This window comes from Lissotriton helveticus, chromosome 2_2, assembly GCF_964261635.1.
Source record: "Lissotriton helveticus chromosome 2_2, aLisHel1.1, whole genome shotgun sequence".
Lineage (NCBI taxonomy): Eukaryota > Metazoa > Chordata > Amphibia > Caudata > Salamandridae > Lissotriton > Lissotriton helveticus.
The window spans coordinates 299,309,835-299,328,989 of record NC_136060.1 but is presented as its reverse complement, the minus strand read 5'-3'; the positions used below and the strand labels follow the sequence as shown (position 1 = coordinate 299,328,989).

General features: G+C 46.8%; 1 protein-coding gene across 1 annotated transcript in view; it reads left to right on the top strand.

Moving 5' to 3' along the window:
• CC2D2A (coiled-coil and C2 domain containing 2A) overlaps nt 1-19,155 on the top strand; it is a 527,307-nt gene that overhangs the window by 83,030 nt on the left and 425,122 nt on the right. The window contains exon 4 of the mRNA XM_078678452.1: nt 8,149-8,243. Coding sequence (XP_078534578.1) covers nt 8,149-8,243 — 95 coding nt within the window. The remainder of the gene's footprint in view (nt 1-8,148; nt 8,244-19,155) is intronic.

Below are 19,155 nucleotides of genomic sequence, written 5' to 3'. Positions count from 1 at the left end.
CCGAGGCCCCCCTCGTCGACAGTTCTGTGCGCCACTTGTTTGTTCAACCGTGCACGTTTCTGTTTCCAGATGAACTGGTGAATAGCCAGTTGCAGGTCGGCGAGCACCCCAGGTGGTGGCATCACCGGCAGAGTCTGAAAAACATACAGAATTTTAGGTAGAACGGACATTTTCACTGCCGCTACCCGGCCTAGCAGAGAGAGAGGTTGTTTCGACCAGCGTGCGAGGTCGGCTCGGATCTGGGAGGACAGCGTGGTGTAATTGAGGGTGACCGTCGAGTCCGTGGAGGGAGTAAGGGTGATTCCCAAGTACGGGAGCTGTGCGGATATTCGCAAATCGCAGCCAAAGTCCGGTGCCGGGGTGTTGGGATGAGCATAGCTACCTAAGGGTAATATCAGGGATTTCCCCCGGTTGATCTTGAAGCCGGATACCGCTCCAAAGTTTTCCAGTTCCTCCAGGAAAGCTGGTACGGAGGAGGACGGCCGATCCAGCGCGGCTATAATGTCATCAGCATAGAGCCCCACTACATGGGGTTCGTGGCCGAAGGGGATGCCGCTGATGCGGGGATTGTCTCGAATCTTCTGTGCCAGGGGCTCCACATAAAGCGCAAATAAAAGGGGTGAGAGAGGGCACCCCTGACGGGTGCCTCTCTGTATCTCAAAGGGATCCGATTTAAGACAGCCCAGCCGGACACGAGCCGCAGGGCGGTGGTAACAGCTGGCAATCCAGGCCTGGAATCGGTCGCCCAGGCGATATCGCTGCAGGACAGCCCGCAGGTAGGTCCAGTCAACGCGGTCGAACGCCTTTTCTGCATCAATGGCTAACAACACCGATTTCGAGTCCTGGAAGTGGGCTTTGTCCACGAGATGCAGCAGACGCTTGGTATTATCGCTGCACTGGCGATTCGGGACAAAGCCCGATTGGTCTGGTTCCAGGATTCCTGGAAGGCAGGGACCCAAGCGGGCCGCCAACACCCCCGTGAACAGTTTCAAATCTAGGTTGAGTAAAGAGATGGGCCGGAACGCGGAGCAGTGTGTCGGGGGTTTGCCCGGCTTGGGTAGGACCACTATATCAGCCGCTAGCATATCCGGTGGTATGGAGCTGGGGCCTTCAAAGGAATTAAACAACCTTGCAAGGATAGGAGCTAGAGTGTGGCCAAAAGTTTTGTAAAAGCCGGACGAGAACCCGTCAGGGCCTGGCGATTTGAGCGGGCGAAGGCGCGAGATGGCGGCAAGGACTTCGTCCGGGCGAATGGGGGCGTCCAGGGCCTCCGATCTCGACGGGCAAAGTGGTGTGATATTGGCCGATAGCACGTACTCGTGAACAGCGGTGGGGGATACATTATCCGCGCTATACAGGGAGGCGTAGAAGGAGCGAAAGGCGGACGCCACCTGCGACTCGTCTGTAAGAGTATTACCGGAGTCGTCTCGCAGTTCAGTTATCTTCGAGCGTTGAGTCTTAGCTTTCAAGGCACTCGCCAGGAGGCGTCCGGTGCGGTTGCCCCCCACATAGTAAGTGTGACGGAGACGAAGAGCAGCGAACTCCACCCTGTCCGTGTCAAGACTGGCCAGTTGTGCCCTAGCGGCTTTCAGCTGGCGCCAGATTCTCGGAGCGCACGTGCGGCCGTGAGCTCTCTCCAGTTCAGCGACTTGCGCCGTGAGAGCGGCCCTTTTTTCTTTGCGTATCTTGGCATCAGCGGCTGCGATTGCTATCAGTTCCCCCCTAACTACAGCTTTCAGGGCTCCCCAAAGAGAGGAAATCGAGACCGCCGGGGAGTCGTTAGTAGCAAGGTAATCCGAGATGCGATGACGGAGTTGCTCGACCACTGCCGGACGCTGTAAAAGGGGCTCATTGAGCCTCCAGGAGCCAGAGGTGCGCGGAGACCTGGGCACTGTGAGCGTCCGCTCCACCGCGTCGTGGTCAGAGAGGGCGGCCGGAACAATGGAGATATCGGTGACGTGTGAGATCAGTTCTGAGGGGCCCAAGATATGATCCAGTCGTGAGTATGTGTGGTGAACGTGGGAATAATAGGTGTAGCGCGTCGTGTTGGGGTGTGCTGTCCTCCAGAGGTCCACTAGGCCTCTTTCCTGTAACCACGTTTTGCCTGCCTCTGAAAGCGCGCCGGTGTCGCCATAACGGCGCCCCGATCTGTCCTTATTCGTGTCCATAACGAGGTTAAGGTCGCCCCCTACGAGCAGCTGGGAACAGGGTGATTGCATAGCCTCGGAAAGTGCAGCAGTAAGGAATTTTTCTTGGCCTGTGTTGGGAGCGTAGATGGAACCTATCGTGAACGTGGTAACCCCCACATGGAACGTGTGTGTCAGGAGGCGTCCCTTAATCTCCCCAACTTTGGTTCCCACCCTGCCCCGGAAACGGCGGGACACTAAAATGGCAACTCCTGCTTTCTTGGACGGGAAAGAGGAAAAGAATTGCTGGGGAAAGGCCCGGGAGCGCATCCTATGCCAATCCTTAGGCAAGAGGTGTGTTTCCTGTAACAAGCAGATGTCATCCTCCGCGTTCTCGAAGTAAGAGATAATCGCTCTCCGTTTAATCGGATTGTTGAGGCCCTTGACATTAAGGGACAGAACTTTAAGCATGTCAGCCATCAAATGACGGGTCAGAGATAAGCGAATAGGACAGCGCTAGCCGCAACAACATGTGAAAAGGGAAACCTAGGAAGCATATGAGCATTGTGTAGATCCCCCGGCATACTGGTCCCCACCCACGTGTCCCATGCCCCACCCCGAACATCTTCTTTCCCTCCATCTCCCAACCCTGCAGCCCCCCAGGAACCTCCCTAACCCCAACAGGTGGGACGTATCCAACCCCCTCCCCAGAACCATCCAAATAACAGTTCCAAAACTGTGAACCAGTTAGAGTCTCGGGCCTAAACGTGTGTGACACAGGTCCGTAGAAAGTCATAAGGAAGGGTACCGTGGCAGCGGCCTAATTGGCAGCTCCCCGACCCGACACCCCGAGAGAGTGCAAAGTGAAGATAGAAAACCCCAAAGTCACAATGGCTTACGGATCCGGCGCGGTGTTGTCCGCCACCTCCTGCAGCGCCGCCTCTCGTTCCTGGGCAGCTGTAGCAGGATCCGGCTTCGAGACAGTTTTCGGGGATCGCCTCCGGCGTACCATTTGCCAGCCGTCCCTTGGTTGCCGGGGCGAGTCATCTTGCGATCTGCGTGGGGATGTGCCCCTGGATCCGGGACTGTCCGGCATTTCAATATTCAGAAGGGCGCAGGCGTCTCGGAGTGACCGGAGTTGATGGAGCGAACCTTTAGGAAATTGGTGGCAATCCGAAAGGACTTACGCTTTTGCAGCGTGATGGAGGAAAGGTCCTGAAAAAGAGCCACCGACACTCCACGGAATTGAATAGGTTGTTTACCCCGGGCCTCTCTTAGGATGCGCTCTTTGATGGGAAAATCCGGGAGGAAGGCCAAGATGTCCGGCGGGGGGGCCGGGGCTCGGCGCGCCAGGCCCACCCTATGCGCCCTGTCAATTCTTATCATGAAGTCGTGGGGTTCGCCCAGAATGTCCCTGAACAGTTCTTGCAAGTATTCAACCAGGTTAGGCTGCTCGGCTTTCAGTGGGACTCCGCGGACCCTGATGTTGTTCCGCCTGGAGCGGTTCTCTAGGTCCTCTGAGTGCGATTGTAGGTCCACGTGCTGTTCTTGAAGTCGAAGGATCTCCTGCTGCAATCTCTCCACTTCCATGCTGCGCGCGTTGTCCGCCTCTTCCACCGAAGCCACCCGTTCACCCAGACCATCCAAGTCCCGACGCAGCTCACGTTGCTCCCCCGCGAGCTCCTGTTTCAGGGTTTGGAAGTCTTCCCTCAAGGTGTTGAAGAGAGATGCCAGAAAGGCCTTGGTGATGGGAGAGGCATTGTCCTCCTGTTCCCGGGGATCGGGTTGAAGTTTCGGGGAGGCAGCTGGTTGGGCCTTTTCCACCTTCAGTGCAGATTTTTGCAGTAAGTCCGCGATGTTCCGGTTTCCTTTGCGACTGGAGTGAGTCATGGTGGTCAAGCCCGGAGACCGCAAGCGGAGATAGGGGGAGAGCGGGGTGCAGAGAAGGTGGCCGGTCTATGTGGAGCCCCGCAGTATCTGGGCTCTAGCAGTTCATAGGTGGCTGGCCGGGCAGGTTGTCCGCGGCGGAGGTGCGTGGCGATCTAAGGGCAGGGACGGCGCGAGGGGTGCGTACGTCGCTGTAGGCGGCAAGGATAGTCTGGACCTTGCACTGTAGGCGGCGAGGGGGGGGTCCGGCGAGGATTCGGGATCCGCTCAGGAGTGCTTGTAGGCCTTAGAATCTCAAGCGCCACTGACAGGGCCCACCACAGATTCCAGGGGCGCCCTTCTGGAAGGACGCGGTGATAGGTAGGCCCTTGGGTGGCCAGAGCTCCGTGGGCAGCTCCTCGGACCTCAGGACCACATTGGCGGGGGGTGACAGACACCAGACGCGTGACGGTGGGCGCCAGGCATCAGCGCCGCCGAGAGAGCCTCCCAGGTATCCCAGTCACGCAGCTCGTCTCCAGGCGCGGGCCCCGCGCCGGCCCAAGGGACCCAGCAGCAGCCGGTGCCCCCCCAGCTCCAGGGTGATGCTCCCAGCTGGCAGAGGGAGTGTGGTGCCGAATCGTGGTGGGTGTGCCTCCCCAGGCGCGCCGGGCGGGAGATCGGGCGCCTCCGGACTAGGCCCCGCGCCGGGGGCTCAGGTGCGGCGAGGTGCTGGGGCCGAATGCGGCAGGCCGCCCCGTCGGACGTTGCAGACGCGTCGGAGCAAGAGTGTCCAGCAATGCTCAGCTCCCGGACGAAGAGCCGGGCCAAGGAGTGCTTCGCGGGGGGCCAGCGGGGCAGGGTCAGCAGGGTCTAACGGGCCCGCGCCCGCCCGGGGAGATCCCGGTCGCTCACCGCCTAGGCCCGGAGCCGGGGGGTAGAGTAGCAGGGACCCACCTCGTCAGTCGGCCGCACTTCCAGGAGTCTTCAGGCAGCAGCGAGGGGGCCGCTTCCCAGCCCGGATATCACCGTCTTCGTCGCTGTCGCGCAGGAGGCTAGCGGCGGTCCTCAGCTCCGGCAGGACCGTTGGAGAGGCTCAGCCCCTCGTCGCCATGATGTCGGGTACCTGGCCTTGTCGGCGGACACAACTGCAGGGCGGTGGAAGTCTCGGCAGCTCCGGAACACAGCCAAGGGGGCAGCGCAGTGAAGCACCCACCGGTTGAGCAGGTCAAAATAGGGGTGTTGGGGGTACCTCAGCTTATGGCAACGTGCTAAGGGGATCAGGGCCGGGGGGCTACAGCAGGCACGTCCGATCAGGCCGACATCTTGGCCATGCCCCACTATATCTCTTTTTGATATAGTATATACAGAGCCAGCTTCCTACACATGTTTCTAACTTTGTCCCAACTTGCTGCCCTGTACATCGCATAATATAAGTTCCCCTAAAGACTGTTTGATGAGGGAGGAGAGAGATAAGGGATTTTCGAACAACTCTGGTCTAGTCAAGGCGATTTTCAATGATTGCTCTGTTTATTGGTCCAAATTCGCCGACACAACATATGAGCGCAGGACCGTATTATGTCCTCCAAGGGGATTAACGCATTAAGACAAATAAAAGTGGCAGTGGTCTGGGAAAGGGAAAGCAAGCTGTGAACAAACCTATTTTCAGTTATGTGTAACCCAAACACTTTGTTGAAGGCCCAGTCCCGAGCCCTTTAGATAACCACGGCAAGGCATTTCCAACAGTGTAGTTAAGATGTTTATGCAAATTTCTGAACAACCGGCACACCCACCAATGTGGTGTGAAATGACTTTGGTCAACCCACCAGAAAGGCCACTCCATACAACTTCTTGCAGACTGATTTCAACAAGAATGACTGTAAAACATGTCTTTTCACACTCTGAAACCTCATATTTTTCTCTTCACCTCTTATCTCAAAAAACTCAGACAAACCCTGACCTCATCATCCAAGAAACTTTGTAATTAGGAAATTTTAAATGTGAAGCCGCAAGCCACACATTTGTAGATCAGACACACTATTATCATCCTTGGGCATAAGACCTCCTTGTGTGCTTACAGCTTGTGACATTGGATTTCCTTGGAGCTCTTCCTTGCTATCGCTATCGACAGGCACACAAACACAGCAAAAACCTCTCGCAACGCACACACCCCACACATAAGGCACAACCAAACAGCTACATACAGTTATCACATCCCACACCGACAACACAACCCACATTCCACAGAAGCAGTTCTTATTCACATACAGAGCACACACATACACCCACTAGCAACACACACTTCTCATATCTCACACTGACAACGCAATCCACGTTGCACAGAAAAGCATCATCAGTATAAACTTTATTTTCGGTCGTTATGACTTCAAAAGTACAATCAAAAACACATACAAGGGATAAAAAAATAACCTCATAATTAAGTTACATATTTTTGTAAAAGCAACACTGTAAATGAGTATCAATGGGTAAAAGAAAGTAAAAATAAACATACAACAATACACAATCCTGATAGTATGGAATGGCTAATCTCATCGTAAGTAGAATGGACTGGACCATAGGCAAGAATACATAGATGGAAAGTGCATAGTGCAGATAATAAATAAATAAATAATTACATTGGTATAAAAAGTTCCTAAAAAGGTGACCGGGTCTTATCATTTAAAAATTGGCCTAAACCTCACATTAGGCTTTCTTCCTGCTAAAGGTTACGTCTATACATTAAATTTTAACAGTAATAAATTAGTAGACTAACTGCTTTGGGGTTCCTCTAACGGTAAGCGAACAGGTTAAAATCAAATCAGTATAATAAAACTGTACACTTAAGGCCGTGATAAAGTAACCATTAGGGAATAGACTACCCAACTTACAAGATCTACAGTACTTATGATTCTGTTCTCAGGGCATCTATTGCCCGATTGGAAGACTTTAGAAAGTACCTACGAGAGCACCACATGCAAAATAAAAAACCTGCGACTGAGTAGACAATAGGGATTCTTGTATCATACTGATGGATCCTAAAAGCCTCCACACATTGTCTAGTCCCAAGGTTCCTACAGATTTACACCAGCCAGCGTTGCACAGAAAAGCACTTATTCACATCTGGAGGACACACGTATGCCCACAAGCAACACACTTACCCCTTAGTGCGAAAGAATTTCCACAGGTGGCCTCCGGCAGCTTAAGTGATTATATCATGGGAAGGTTTTAATACAAACAACTTTGTTTGGAAGGCCAAAGGGCCTGATTACCACTTGGGGTTAAGGTACAGACTTCTGGATGCAGGGATTTGAGGCCATATGTACAACTGTTTTTAGCGGTTGCCAAAGGAGATTTGGCCCATTTGCTACCGCTAAAAAGGATTGTAGCATGTATTAACCCTATTTTGCGAGTTGGTAACCTGTTACTGACTCGCAAATTAGGGTCGCTATTTGGAAGAAGTGTGTCAAGGGCATCCCTTCCTAATAGCGAATCGCAAGGGCATGTACGATTGTTTTGAGACCGGATTGCGGTCGCAAAACAATCTCAGTTTACTGCCTACTTCAAGTAGGTGGTAGGCCACTTACAAACAGTAAAGGATCCCCAGGAGACAACTTCCCCTTTGTGAATGACAGTGAAAACATTTTTATAGAGCAAGCAGTGGTTCCATGGACCACTGCCTTCTCTTAAAAAATGAATCTGAGACGTTTCATTTTTGTTTTTGAAACGCATCCCGTTTTTCTTTGAGGAAAACGGGCTGAATTTTAAAAACAAAGTAGCTTTATTGAAAAAGCAAACACAGACATGGGGGTCTGCTGTCTCCAGCCGACCACTATCCCAGTGTTATTGCCCATTACCAATGAGTTGCAAATTGCAACCCGCCTCATGAATATTGATGAGGCAGGTCATTTATGACCCCATTGGGAATCACAAAATGTGTCTGAGACACATTAGTACATTTCCTTTTGCAACTCGCAACTCGCAAATTGCGAGTTGCAAAAGGAAATGGTCATACATTTGGCCCTAATTTATTTTTCAATGTCTGCATTTATATATGTTTACATTCTTGGATTAGTGTCATACAGTATTTACATGCATTTTTAAAGTGGTTATGTTCTAAGAAAAGAAAACGGTTGTTCTCCTTTCATGGTCCGTGTCCCAGGTTTGCCTCCAATTCCTGCTTCGACTCCAAGAACAACCAGCTTCGCAGAATCCTCTATGCGGGAACGGATGAGAGAGAAATTAAAAGCTGCAAGGGTGAGAAGTATTTCATATAATACATTTAAATATGGTACAAAAATGTTTTGATTTCTGAATGCCCATTTCATGCTCATTTTCTTTTCTAGGTTTTAGGAGTGCATAAAAGTATTATGGTAAAAATACAATTGGTGATCATATCCTTCCTGCACTTTACAACCATAATATCACAGTGAAAATTTTGATTTAACCCCTCGGGCGCGGCACGATTCTGCACCTGTGCGGCACTTTTAAACCGTGGGCGGGTTCATGACGGCCCCGCCGTCATCGGCACACTCCCACCGTGATGCATGATGGCCGGGGGCCGTCATCAGCATGGAAGGGGTTAATATATTTATAAAGCGCAACAGATACCTCAAACAGAGGTGTCCCGGCGCTATAGCAGACAAGCAGAAGAGAGAGGTTGCCGGGGGTCTAGCTCAGGCTGAATAACCAGGTCTTCAGAGTTTTCCTGAACTCCAATTCAGATTGGATTAGGCGTAGTTTAACCGGAAGAAAATTCCATAGTCTGGGCGTAACCGTGGTGAAAGATCTACCCTCAATGCGTGTCTTTGCATATCGAGGTATGCAAAGCAGATTCCACTGCGACTACTGACAGCGTCCTTCTGGCCATACAGAAAGTAATACATCTCTAGTGCAGGAATTAAAAGGTAAGTGGAAAATCTTGACCAGGGTATAATTTCAGTTGTAATATTTGAAAATCAATTTAATTACATATTATTTTCCTTGTGTCTGTGTGTTCCTACTGTCCAATCAAAGAACACACATGCTGCAGTTGTGGCTCTTAACCATTTTTAGATCCACATCTCAATCTGTACTACATTTGGGGAAACATCCTTTACAACAGAACCGTTACAACGCGGTACCTTTACAACACAAGATTTACAACGAAAGTCGTTACAACGACTTTCGCTGGAGGGCGCTCTAGGATAGGGGATAGTTTAATTTACTATCCAACCCCTTCCCTACTATACACGGGGACTGGAGTTGGAATAGTAAATTAAACTATTCACTATCCAGCGCCCCCCAACGCAAGTCGTTGTAACGACTTGCGTTGTTAAACCTGCGTCGTAAAGGTACGCGTTGTAACGGTATGCGTTGTACCGTCATACATCCACACCTTTGTGTTAAAATATAAATGAAACTAGCAGCGGATCGACGGAGTGGAGGGTAATTAATACATTTGTCTACACGTAGCATTCAACTTTAATGGAATTAAACCACGGAGGACAGCAAAAAGAGTTACTTTAAAATTGTTACGTGTTTTAATAGAAAGGCAGTTCCATCTGGATGATGGGACCTATTAAAAGAGTCTTTTTTTTTTTAAACGTATTTTTATTAAAGATAATTATCAGTTCACAATACAGGGATTGTTGATCGTTACAGTCATAGTACAACAATATACGTTACTTAATAGGCAATATTATCTTGCCGACATATGGTACTGTAAAGTAATGTGCCGTTTGAAAATCCTCTTTTCAACAACATGCAATAATCTTAGCCTCCTCTTCTCACTACTCTCCGAGTGGTATTTAAAGATTAAAAGAGTCATAACAAGAAATCCAATAAGTGAACAATATTTTCTTTGTGAGCTTGGATAAAGGAGCGAAACATTGCCACGTAAACTGCATGGAGGTGAGAAATCCTTAAAATATAGACACACTGTTCAGCTGGACAGGGCCTCCTTTGACTAGCATTTGCATTTTTACAGATATCTATTTCCAGCATTCAGCAGCTTTGCTGTACACTTTCACTTGCTAGTTATTATTTTCTTATTCAGAATTGCAATGTACTTGTCTTACATTGGATAAGATACGCTGCAGTTTACAGGAGAACATGTGGACGGATTGGGAACGATATGTGGAGGAAATAGGAATTATATATTTACCCTTTTATAATACCTTTAAAGGAGTTTAATCTTTCTTGAAAGTTCACTTCCTCTATCTGATGAAGTTAGTTCTTTGACTTTATAGATTTTATGGCTTATGTAGTAAAATAGATCTTTGCAAGTCTCCTTATCTTTATAAATTAAATGCCCTGGCTTTGTGGACCCAATTAGTTGTAGAGGCCTCTTTTTCTCAGAATCCACAATTGAAAGTTCTCCAGTCATTTCCTCTGACAATACGAAAATCTAATCTAAAGGCTATTCAAGAAATTCCGCAAGAGCCTCATGGCAGGCAAGTGCTAACAGACACACAGGTAGGAAAAAGATTAGAATAAATGAGTCAACCCATTTCTTGAAAGTAGAATACTGCTCTAGTTTTCAAATGAAGTCCACATTGTAACTGTCTGATGGTGAAACCTCCTTACACCTGCCCTGAAGTTTTTCATTTGCCACAGTCAATGTAGCCGCCAAGCCATCAACCTAATGATCTATTTGCCTTTCCTGATTCATACCATCCACATCGGCTCAAATAAGGGGCATTGTGAACCCCCCGCCTTAGCAGCTACAGCGGGGGTGGGGTTCTTTGTGGGCCTCTTCTGTCTGCAACTATGCAGACAAAAACTCAGATAGGAATGCTGCATCAATATAAGAGCATGTGGGAGCAAGGAAGAACGAAAGACGGGATGATAGAAAAAGAAAAGATCAAAGGAATAGTGAATAGAAGGAAAGGGTGAATGGAAGGATGGATGAGTAGGAGATGAATCAGTGAGTAGGCGAATGTGTGGCTGACTGAGTTAATGGTTGGGTGAACTGATAGATGGACTGGTGAATGGATGGCAGAGTGAAGGGATGGATGGATGAATTGGTGAGTCAGTGTGTGAATGAATGGATAGTCTGATGGACATGTGAAAAGATGGTAAAGTAATAGGTAAGTGGATACACAAGGTGAAAGTATTGCAGAGTAAAGTAATCGATAGATGGATGGACAGGTGAAAGGATGGCAGAAAAAAATGCGGATGGATGAGTGGGTGAAAGGATGACTGAATGAATGGCAGAGTGGATTTATAGGTTAATGGCAGAGTCGATGGATGTATGATGGATGGATGGTTGGATGGCAGATTGAATGGATGGATGGATGGATGGTTGGGTGGATAGATGGATGGCAGAGTAGATAGATGGTAACATGGATAGATGGCAGAGTGGATGGATGGTAGAATGGATAGATGGATGGCAGAGTGGATAGATGGAAAGATGGACTGTAGAGTGAATGGATGCATGACACATTAGATTGATGGCAGAATGAGTGGATGGATGGCAGAGTGGATGGACAGATGAACTAGGGAAAGATTGCATGATGGATGAAACTATAAATAAATGAAAAGGTAAAACCGTAGATTTCAGAGACTGGATGGAAGGGTAAAATGATAAATGTATAGATGCATGGATGGAAGAGACAATGGAGCTCTTCTAGGGAAGGTTGAGTTCACTTGCTGGGTGCCATGAGAGCTTTAGTTCTAAGTGGGGGGTATATTTTCTGGCTACTCCCCTGGCTCAAATTCTGAACTGCTCTCATCTGGTGAGCAATTGTTGGCGGGACAAGATTTTCTTTTCTGAACTCCTTGAAAAGCTAGAATGTGCGTTTCATTCTTGGTTCAAAGCATCAGTCATATGAACAATGAGGACTTTGAGATTGGCCAGTTCAATCACAACTGTTTCATCGTTTGCCAAGTATTTTTACAGGAATAAGGTATATCCTTGTGTGTCTTATTTTACTGGTGACAACAAGACAACTCAACTCATGTATGATATTTATCACTGGAGGTGAAGAAAGTCTAATGCTCCCACAAGGCCCCAAAGTTTAATGATATAAGCAAAACAATGGCCCTAGACTATTGATTAAATTGACTTAATCCACAAAATAATTTATAGATTAGAAATGCGATTCAATCTGCATTTAAGGAATCAAGCTACATGGGAGAAAAGGTAATTAAATAAGCAATGAACACCATAACCACATTTCAAATTTGTATTTATCAAAAAACAAAATAACACAGTTATTTACATTGTCAAAAGCATTATACTAATACACGGCGCAAAGACTAGGAGAGCTATAGTCAAAGGTGAGGAAAGGGGTGCTCAAGTGAAAAGAAGGAAATGCAGAGACAGTTATGATATACGTTTCAAATATTTACAAAAAACAACAGTCAAGCGGTATTGTTTCCGCTGATTAAATACGCCTGTCCAAATTGTTCATTGGAGGAAAGGGGGGCAATAAGGGGTACAGGCATATAAACTAAAAAGTGTCGACGTTTCGACCCTGGTGCTCTAGGGAGTTTTGCTTCCTCGGCTGCGGGTCTTCATCAGGACGTGGGGGAAAGGGGAGAGACCTGGCCGTGATCACACTTGTTGTCTGGATCAGCCACCAACACAGCTAGTCAGGTGCGACTCCCTCCAAGCTGGCTAGGATTCACCTAGTTCTGGTTCAGATGGTCATATATTGAATTAGGCTTGTAGTATGAAAATGGGACCGATATCATGTAGAGCAGAAGTATCCTACCGGCGCCTCCAGGGCACTCCGGTAATACGGGGAATTATTTGGCCACCGCTTGTATAAATGATTACAAACACATGGCGTAAAGTTTGAATTGCCACTAATTTGTTCCCATAGGAAGTCAGGTACTGGTGTTACCTTCGTTGTTTTCTCGGTTCGGTATCTGCGGGCAATAGTCACCGTCAGTGTTCCTCTCCCCTGTTTGGGAACACTGACGGTGACTATTGCCCGCAGATACCGAACCGAGAAAACAACGAAGGTAACACCAGTACCTGACTTCCTATGGGAACAAATTAGTGGCAATTCAAACTTTACGCCATGTGTTTGTAATCATTTATACAAGCGGTGGCCAAATAATTCCCCGTATTACCGGAGTGCCCTGGAGGCGCCGGTAGGATACTTCTGCTCCACATGATATCGGTCCCATTTTCATACTACAAGCCTAATTCAATATATGACCATCTGAACCAGAACTAGGTGAATCCTAGCCAGCTTGGAGGGAGTCGCACCTGACTAGCTGTGTTGGTGGCTGATCCAGACAACAAGTGTGATCACGGCCAGGTCTCTCCCCTTTCCCCCACGTCCTGATGAAGACCCGCAGCCGAGGAAGCAAAACTCCCTAGAGCACCAGGGTCGAAACGTCGACACTTTTTAGTTTATATGCCTGTACCCCTTATTGCCCCCCTTTCCTCCAATGAACAATTTGGACAGGCGTATTTAATCAGCGGAAACAATACCGCTTGACTGTTGTTTTTTGTAAATATTTGAAACGTATATCATAACTGTCTCTGCATTTCCTTCTTTTCACTTGAGCACCCCTTTCCTCACCTTTGACTATAGCTCTCCTAGTCTTTGCGCCGTGTATTAGTATAATGCTTTTGACAATGTAAATAAATGTTATTTTGTTTTTTGATAAATACAAATTTGAAATGTGGTTATGGTGTTCATTGCTTATTTAATTACCTTTTCTCCCATGTAGCTTGATTCCTTAAATGCAGATTGAATCGCATTTCTAATCTATAAATTATTTTGTGGATTAAGTCAATTTAATCAATAGTCTAGGGCCATTGTTTTGCTTATATCATCGATACCCAGGTCCTTTGATTTTGTGGGTGTTACCCCATTGATTTAATGGGCCCAAAGTTTAATGGTCACATATGGTCATAAGCAAACTATTTCTGCAATCAGCTTCATGGCAATAGCAGGTTCCCAAAGAGATCCAACTCTCTGAAACATGCCAGAGTCAGAAAGGTACACGAGCTACCAAGTGAAATTGTACATCAAATCGGTCTTATTTGTTCCCTTTAAAATCAAGTGGAAGTAAAAAAAAGCAACTAAAAAAGGTGTCACGAAAATGTACAACAAGTAACCACTAGAGTTAGATGTGATGTATTCGAATGATATTCATAATACCATGCCAAGCGAGGAATGCCAACTCATTCAGAGATGGTTCCCCTGTTAGGAAATGGAGCCAAACCCTGTTGGGTATTTTCATTTCTTATGGCAACAATTCAGTACAAAATCTTGGAAATTGAAAAATTATCGCTGTCGCTTGGATGAACAAGGTAGGTGAGTAAACCTATATGTAGTTTTTTGTAGGGATGACGCATCTGTCCATAGTTTATTTATCCATAGTTATTCTTCAAATTCTCAGCTCGGAAAAGCTAGATAACCTGATTCAAAGAGAGCATTGATAAATCAGTTGGACAGTCTTTACCTGGGTTGCAGCAGTCGTGGCAAAAGACATCACAATTCCTGTGTACCCTGACATGGCTCAGGTGTAAACTTATTGAATGAGCTCTATATCGACCACAGGGTTGTGAGTGAAGCACACCATCTGGCAGGAGGTAGAGTCCAATGTAAAGAGACGTTTCTGACCATCAGTTTGTAGATTAAGGTCTATTAGTCATACAGCCCAGACTAAGGGACTGCTGGCAATCCATCACTATGAAAAATCCTCAATGCTTGAAGTTTATTTTTTAACTTCTTCATTCATCATTTTGATTATAACAATTGATAAATATATGGTGCGTCCATGCATGTGTCTTGCAAGCTCTTCACAAGTGTACTCACGTGGACCATTTATAAAAAGGCTCTATAAGCAGAGCGATGATCCAGTGTCTCGAGGGTGGGGCTGTTACCTCTCTAAACCTCGTTTCCCTGTTCCAGGGTTTGTAATGAGTCTTCCTTACCTACTTCCTATGATCTGTCATAGTCTGACTATGGTTGCCAATGCAGCAAACAAATGATGGATGGAATGCTGACAATGCAAACATTCTCCCACAGAAAAAAGATCTCGGTTAAATCCATTGTCCTTTTGCCCACTATGCCACCCCAGTTTGGACCCAGCCATATGCAAATCCGTCTTGATCCTGTGCCCCATAGGATCAGTCCAGACCAAACTGTCAGGCCTGGCCCTCCCTGGACCAGAAACAAGCATCCCTGGGACCGGTTTCAGGGTATGTCACCTTTCTTCAGCCAAGCTAGCTTGAATCCAGTGGCACAATGAGCAAGGGACCCACGTCTGGGCATACCCATCCCACTTCGGGCAAAGAGTGTTACAGCAAACATATGATGGACGGAATGCTGACAATGCAAACATTCTCCCCAGTCAAAAGATCTGGGTTAAAACCTTCGTTCTTTTGCCCACTATGCCACCCCAGTTTGGACCCAGCCATATGCAAATCAGTCTTGACCCTGTGCCTCATGGGAACAGTCCAGACCTAACTGCCAGGCCAGGTCCTCCCTGGACTGGAAACAAACATCCTGGGACCGGTTTCAGGGTATGTCACCCTTCTTCAGCCAGGCTAGCTTGAATCCAGTTGCACAGTGAGCAAGGGACACACGTCTGGGCATACCCATCCCACTTAGGATGAAAAGTGTTACAGAAACCTGTCTGGGCTGGACTGTTCGCATGGGGCATAGAGTCAAGTCTGATTTTCATATGGCTGGGTCCAAACTGGAATGGTATGGTGAGCAAAAAAACAATGGGTTTACGCCCAGATCTCTTTACTGGGGTGAATGTATGACATTGTTCTGCATTCTGTCCATCAATTGTTCTTTTTTTATTTGTCACCCCGGGTGGGACGGGTATACCCAGACGTGGGTCACTTGCTCTCCATGCCACTGGAGTCAAGCTATCCTGGCTGATGAGGGCTGAAAGCCCCAAACCGGTCCTAGGATGTTTGTTTCCAGTCCAGGGAGGAACTGGCAGCTCGGACTGGACTGTTCCCATGGGGCACAGTGTCAAGACTGATTTGTATATGGCTGGGTCCAACCTGGAATGGCATGGTGAGCAAAAAAAACGATAGGGTAAAGCCCAGATCTCTGTACTGGGGTGAATGTATGACATTGTTCTACATTCTGTCCATCAAATGTTCTTTTTACATTTGTCACCCCGAGTGGGACGGGTATGCCCAGACATGGGTCTTGTGCTCTCCATACCACTGGAGTCAAGCTATCCTGGCTGATGAGGGATGAAAGCCCGACACTGGTCTTAGGAAGCTTGTTTCCAGTCCAGGGAGGACCTGGCCTGGCAGTTTGGGCTGGACTGTTCCCATTGGGCACAGGGTCAAGACTGATTTGCATATGGCTGGGTCCAAACTGGAATGGCATGGTGAGCAACAAGACAATGGATTTAGGCCCATATCTCTGTACTGGGGTGAATGTATGACATTGTTCTGTATTCTGTCCATCAATTGTTCTTTTTGCATATGGTTGCCCATGCAGCCAGCTGCCCTGCAGTTTTCGTATCTGTGTTAGGTGCCCTCATACACAACTCCTCTGTTAATGCCCACTGGGTAGTAACTCTATTCCACGCACCCTCGGAGGAGTTTTGGGGGTGAAGCCAACCTATTGCTATTTGTCTCCTAGCTAGCACCTAAACCATTGAGTGAATGTCTCCTGAATTTTGCCTCTCTTCAGCTTTTCAATGACCTCTAATAGACATGGTTTTGGGAGTTTTTCCAGTCTGATTCCAGTCATCGACTTTAATTAAGTTACTACTGTTTACCAAAAAGTGTTCACTGTGTTCCATTGCTTTGTGAGGTGTTTGTTGTAGCTTTAGCGGGGCAGCATCTAGGACAGGCTGCAGGGCTGTCAGGGTGAATTTTATTTTATTTTAGTTAGTCAAATATGTCCAATGTAAGATGTCAAAATGTATGAGTTTGAAGCTCATGGTGCAGGAGACCCCTTTTATTTGGGCATGTGCAGCATTACATGTCCTCCACCTGTTCCCAGGTGTCTTCTTTGAGCCACATTTCACTGCATGTTGTAAGTGTGCGATAATGTAATACAACTCTAAGTGTTGCAGACCCAAGCCCCCTTCCTGCAGATCTAACTTCATTGTACAGAAAGCTACCCAGCTTGTTTTATTGCCCATGTCAAACTGCCTACTTCTTTGAATGCATAATTCGGTATGGGTCTCAAGGAGTTTTGTATTTTGTAGAGGCAACCAGTGAGAAAGACCACTTTTGTTATAGTTACTCTTCAAATAACTTAGTGGGATGGTGTTCCAGAACGGTATTGAAGCTTTTAGCGCATTAATCACTTTGCTCATGTTGTATGCATGTTGTTTCATGAGGCATGTGTTACTGTTATTCCTGAACATCTCCTTCTCCCAGCTTAATCTCACCACCTGCAGGCTCCTGGGAGGCTCCTTGGCTAGAGCGTCTGTTGGGAATAGATTAGATTTATTCGGATTGGTTTGTAGGCCTCAAACACTTCAGAAGATTTAGATTTAGGTTAGGAGCAATGGAACTGAGAGTCTGGGCTGGCTCAGATAAATCAGTGCATCAGCAAAATACAGAGTGAGTATGTAGTGTCTCCCATTTTTATTTCCCAGTCAGTCTGTACCACCCTAAGTTTTATAGCCAGAGGTTCTGCTACATGGGCAAAGCACAGGGACACCCCTGACTAGTGCTGGGCCAGATCCTCTACCTTTCAGCTGTTTTTAACTCGAGCTGTGGAGTCAGTGTACTGTAGCTGGATCCAGCTTAAGTAGTATGGGCGGAAGCTCATCGCGTATTTCTGCACACCTATCAGGAAAATCCAGCTTAGGGTGTCAAAAGCTTGTTCGAGGTCCAGAGCTGCCACTGCCAATTCCTTTTCGGAGGAGTTTGTGTTGTGTAATATGCGTGTGAGCCTGCAGATATTCAATTATGTGCTGCAAAATGGGACGAAGTCGCAATGGTCTTTGTGTGTGAAGGTGCCCACTACCCTATGTAACCTGTGAGCTCGGACCTTGCATAGTATCTTAATGTCTTAGTTGATCATGTTCAATGACCTCTTTGATGAAGAGTCACTGTGGTCCCTGATGGGTTTTACCATCATTCTAATGATGCCTTTTCTTAGGGTCTCCGGAAGTGCCTGTCTGCTTGTCCTTGTTGTAGGGCTCAAGTAGTTTCACTGATAGTTGAGGTGTCAGGGCCCTGATAGAGTTCAGTCGGAAAGCTGTTGCTTCTGGATGCCTTTCCTCTGGGCAAGACTCTATAGCCTTCATCATTTGCTGGACCTCTAGCTCTAAATCCTGAGTCTTAGACTCTGTGACTCTGGGTAGATTCATGCCATTCCTACCAGATAATCTGCCACAGAAACCTAAGCCTGGGACGTTGTATACAAACTCTTAGTGGTGCTCCGTATAGGTTTTAGAATGCTACCTTTATCATTTCCACAATGCAAAGACACAGTCACACATGAACTTGACTATCAATAATGTGAGACAGGCCAAAAACAATAACTAACACCCTAATACTAACAAACTTATGGAAACTACAGAATGGACAAAAAATGGGGGACCCTCATTTCGCTTATACGTCTGGGGGACAGGGTACACAAGGCAATATAAGACAAGAAAGAATCCCCCCACATACAACCTGTATTTCCACATCTATAGTCCAGCAATAATCCATATTCTCATTTTTAATTTGTTAAAAAACACTATTTATTTAAAAAAAAATCAAATAGTGTTTTTAAACATTTCTAATTTATACGCAAATCCTTATTAGCACAAAGTTATCCATATTAACATAATTTCAAACTATAATATATGTAATATCTTACATTCCATTGAACACACATAATTAATGACCGCACATTTAATTTAGGGAAACAAACCCCCCACCACGCATACTTACAGACTCATTTGTACATTAAAACAAATGACCCAAAACTCTAAAACTAATCCAAAGAGTTTTCTTTGTGCATGTTTACTCCAATCTCTAATTTCTGCACTTTTATTTAGCATTTGGTAGGCCTAAAAACTGGTCTGAATGTGCAAACCTCACATGTTCCTTTTAGGAGCTATTTTTATCTTTTCCACTCTGCAAATACACAGTCATACATGAACTGAACCATCAATAATGTGAAACTGCCCATAAAAAAACTAGCCCCTTAAAGGTAACATGCCATTGGATAATTCAGAATGAACAAAAATTGGGTTACCCTAAATTTGCTTATAGAGCTGGTGGACAGTGCAC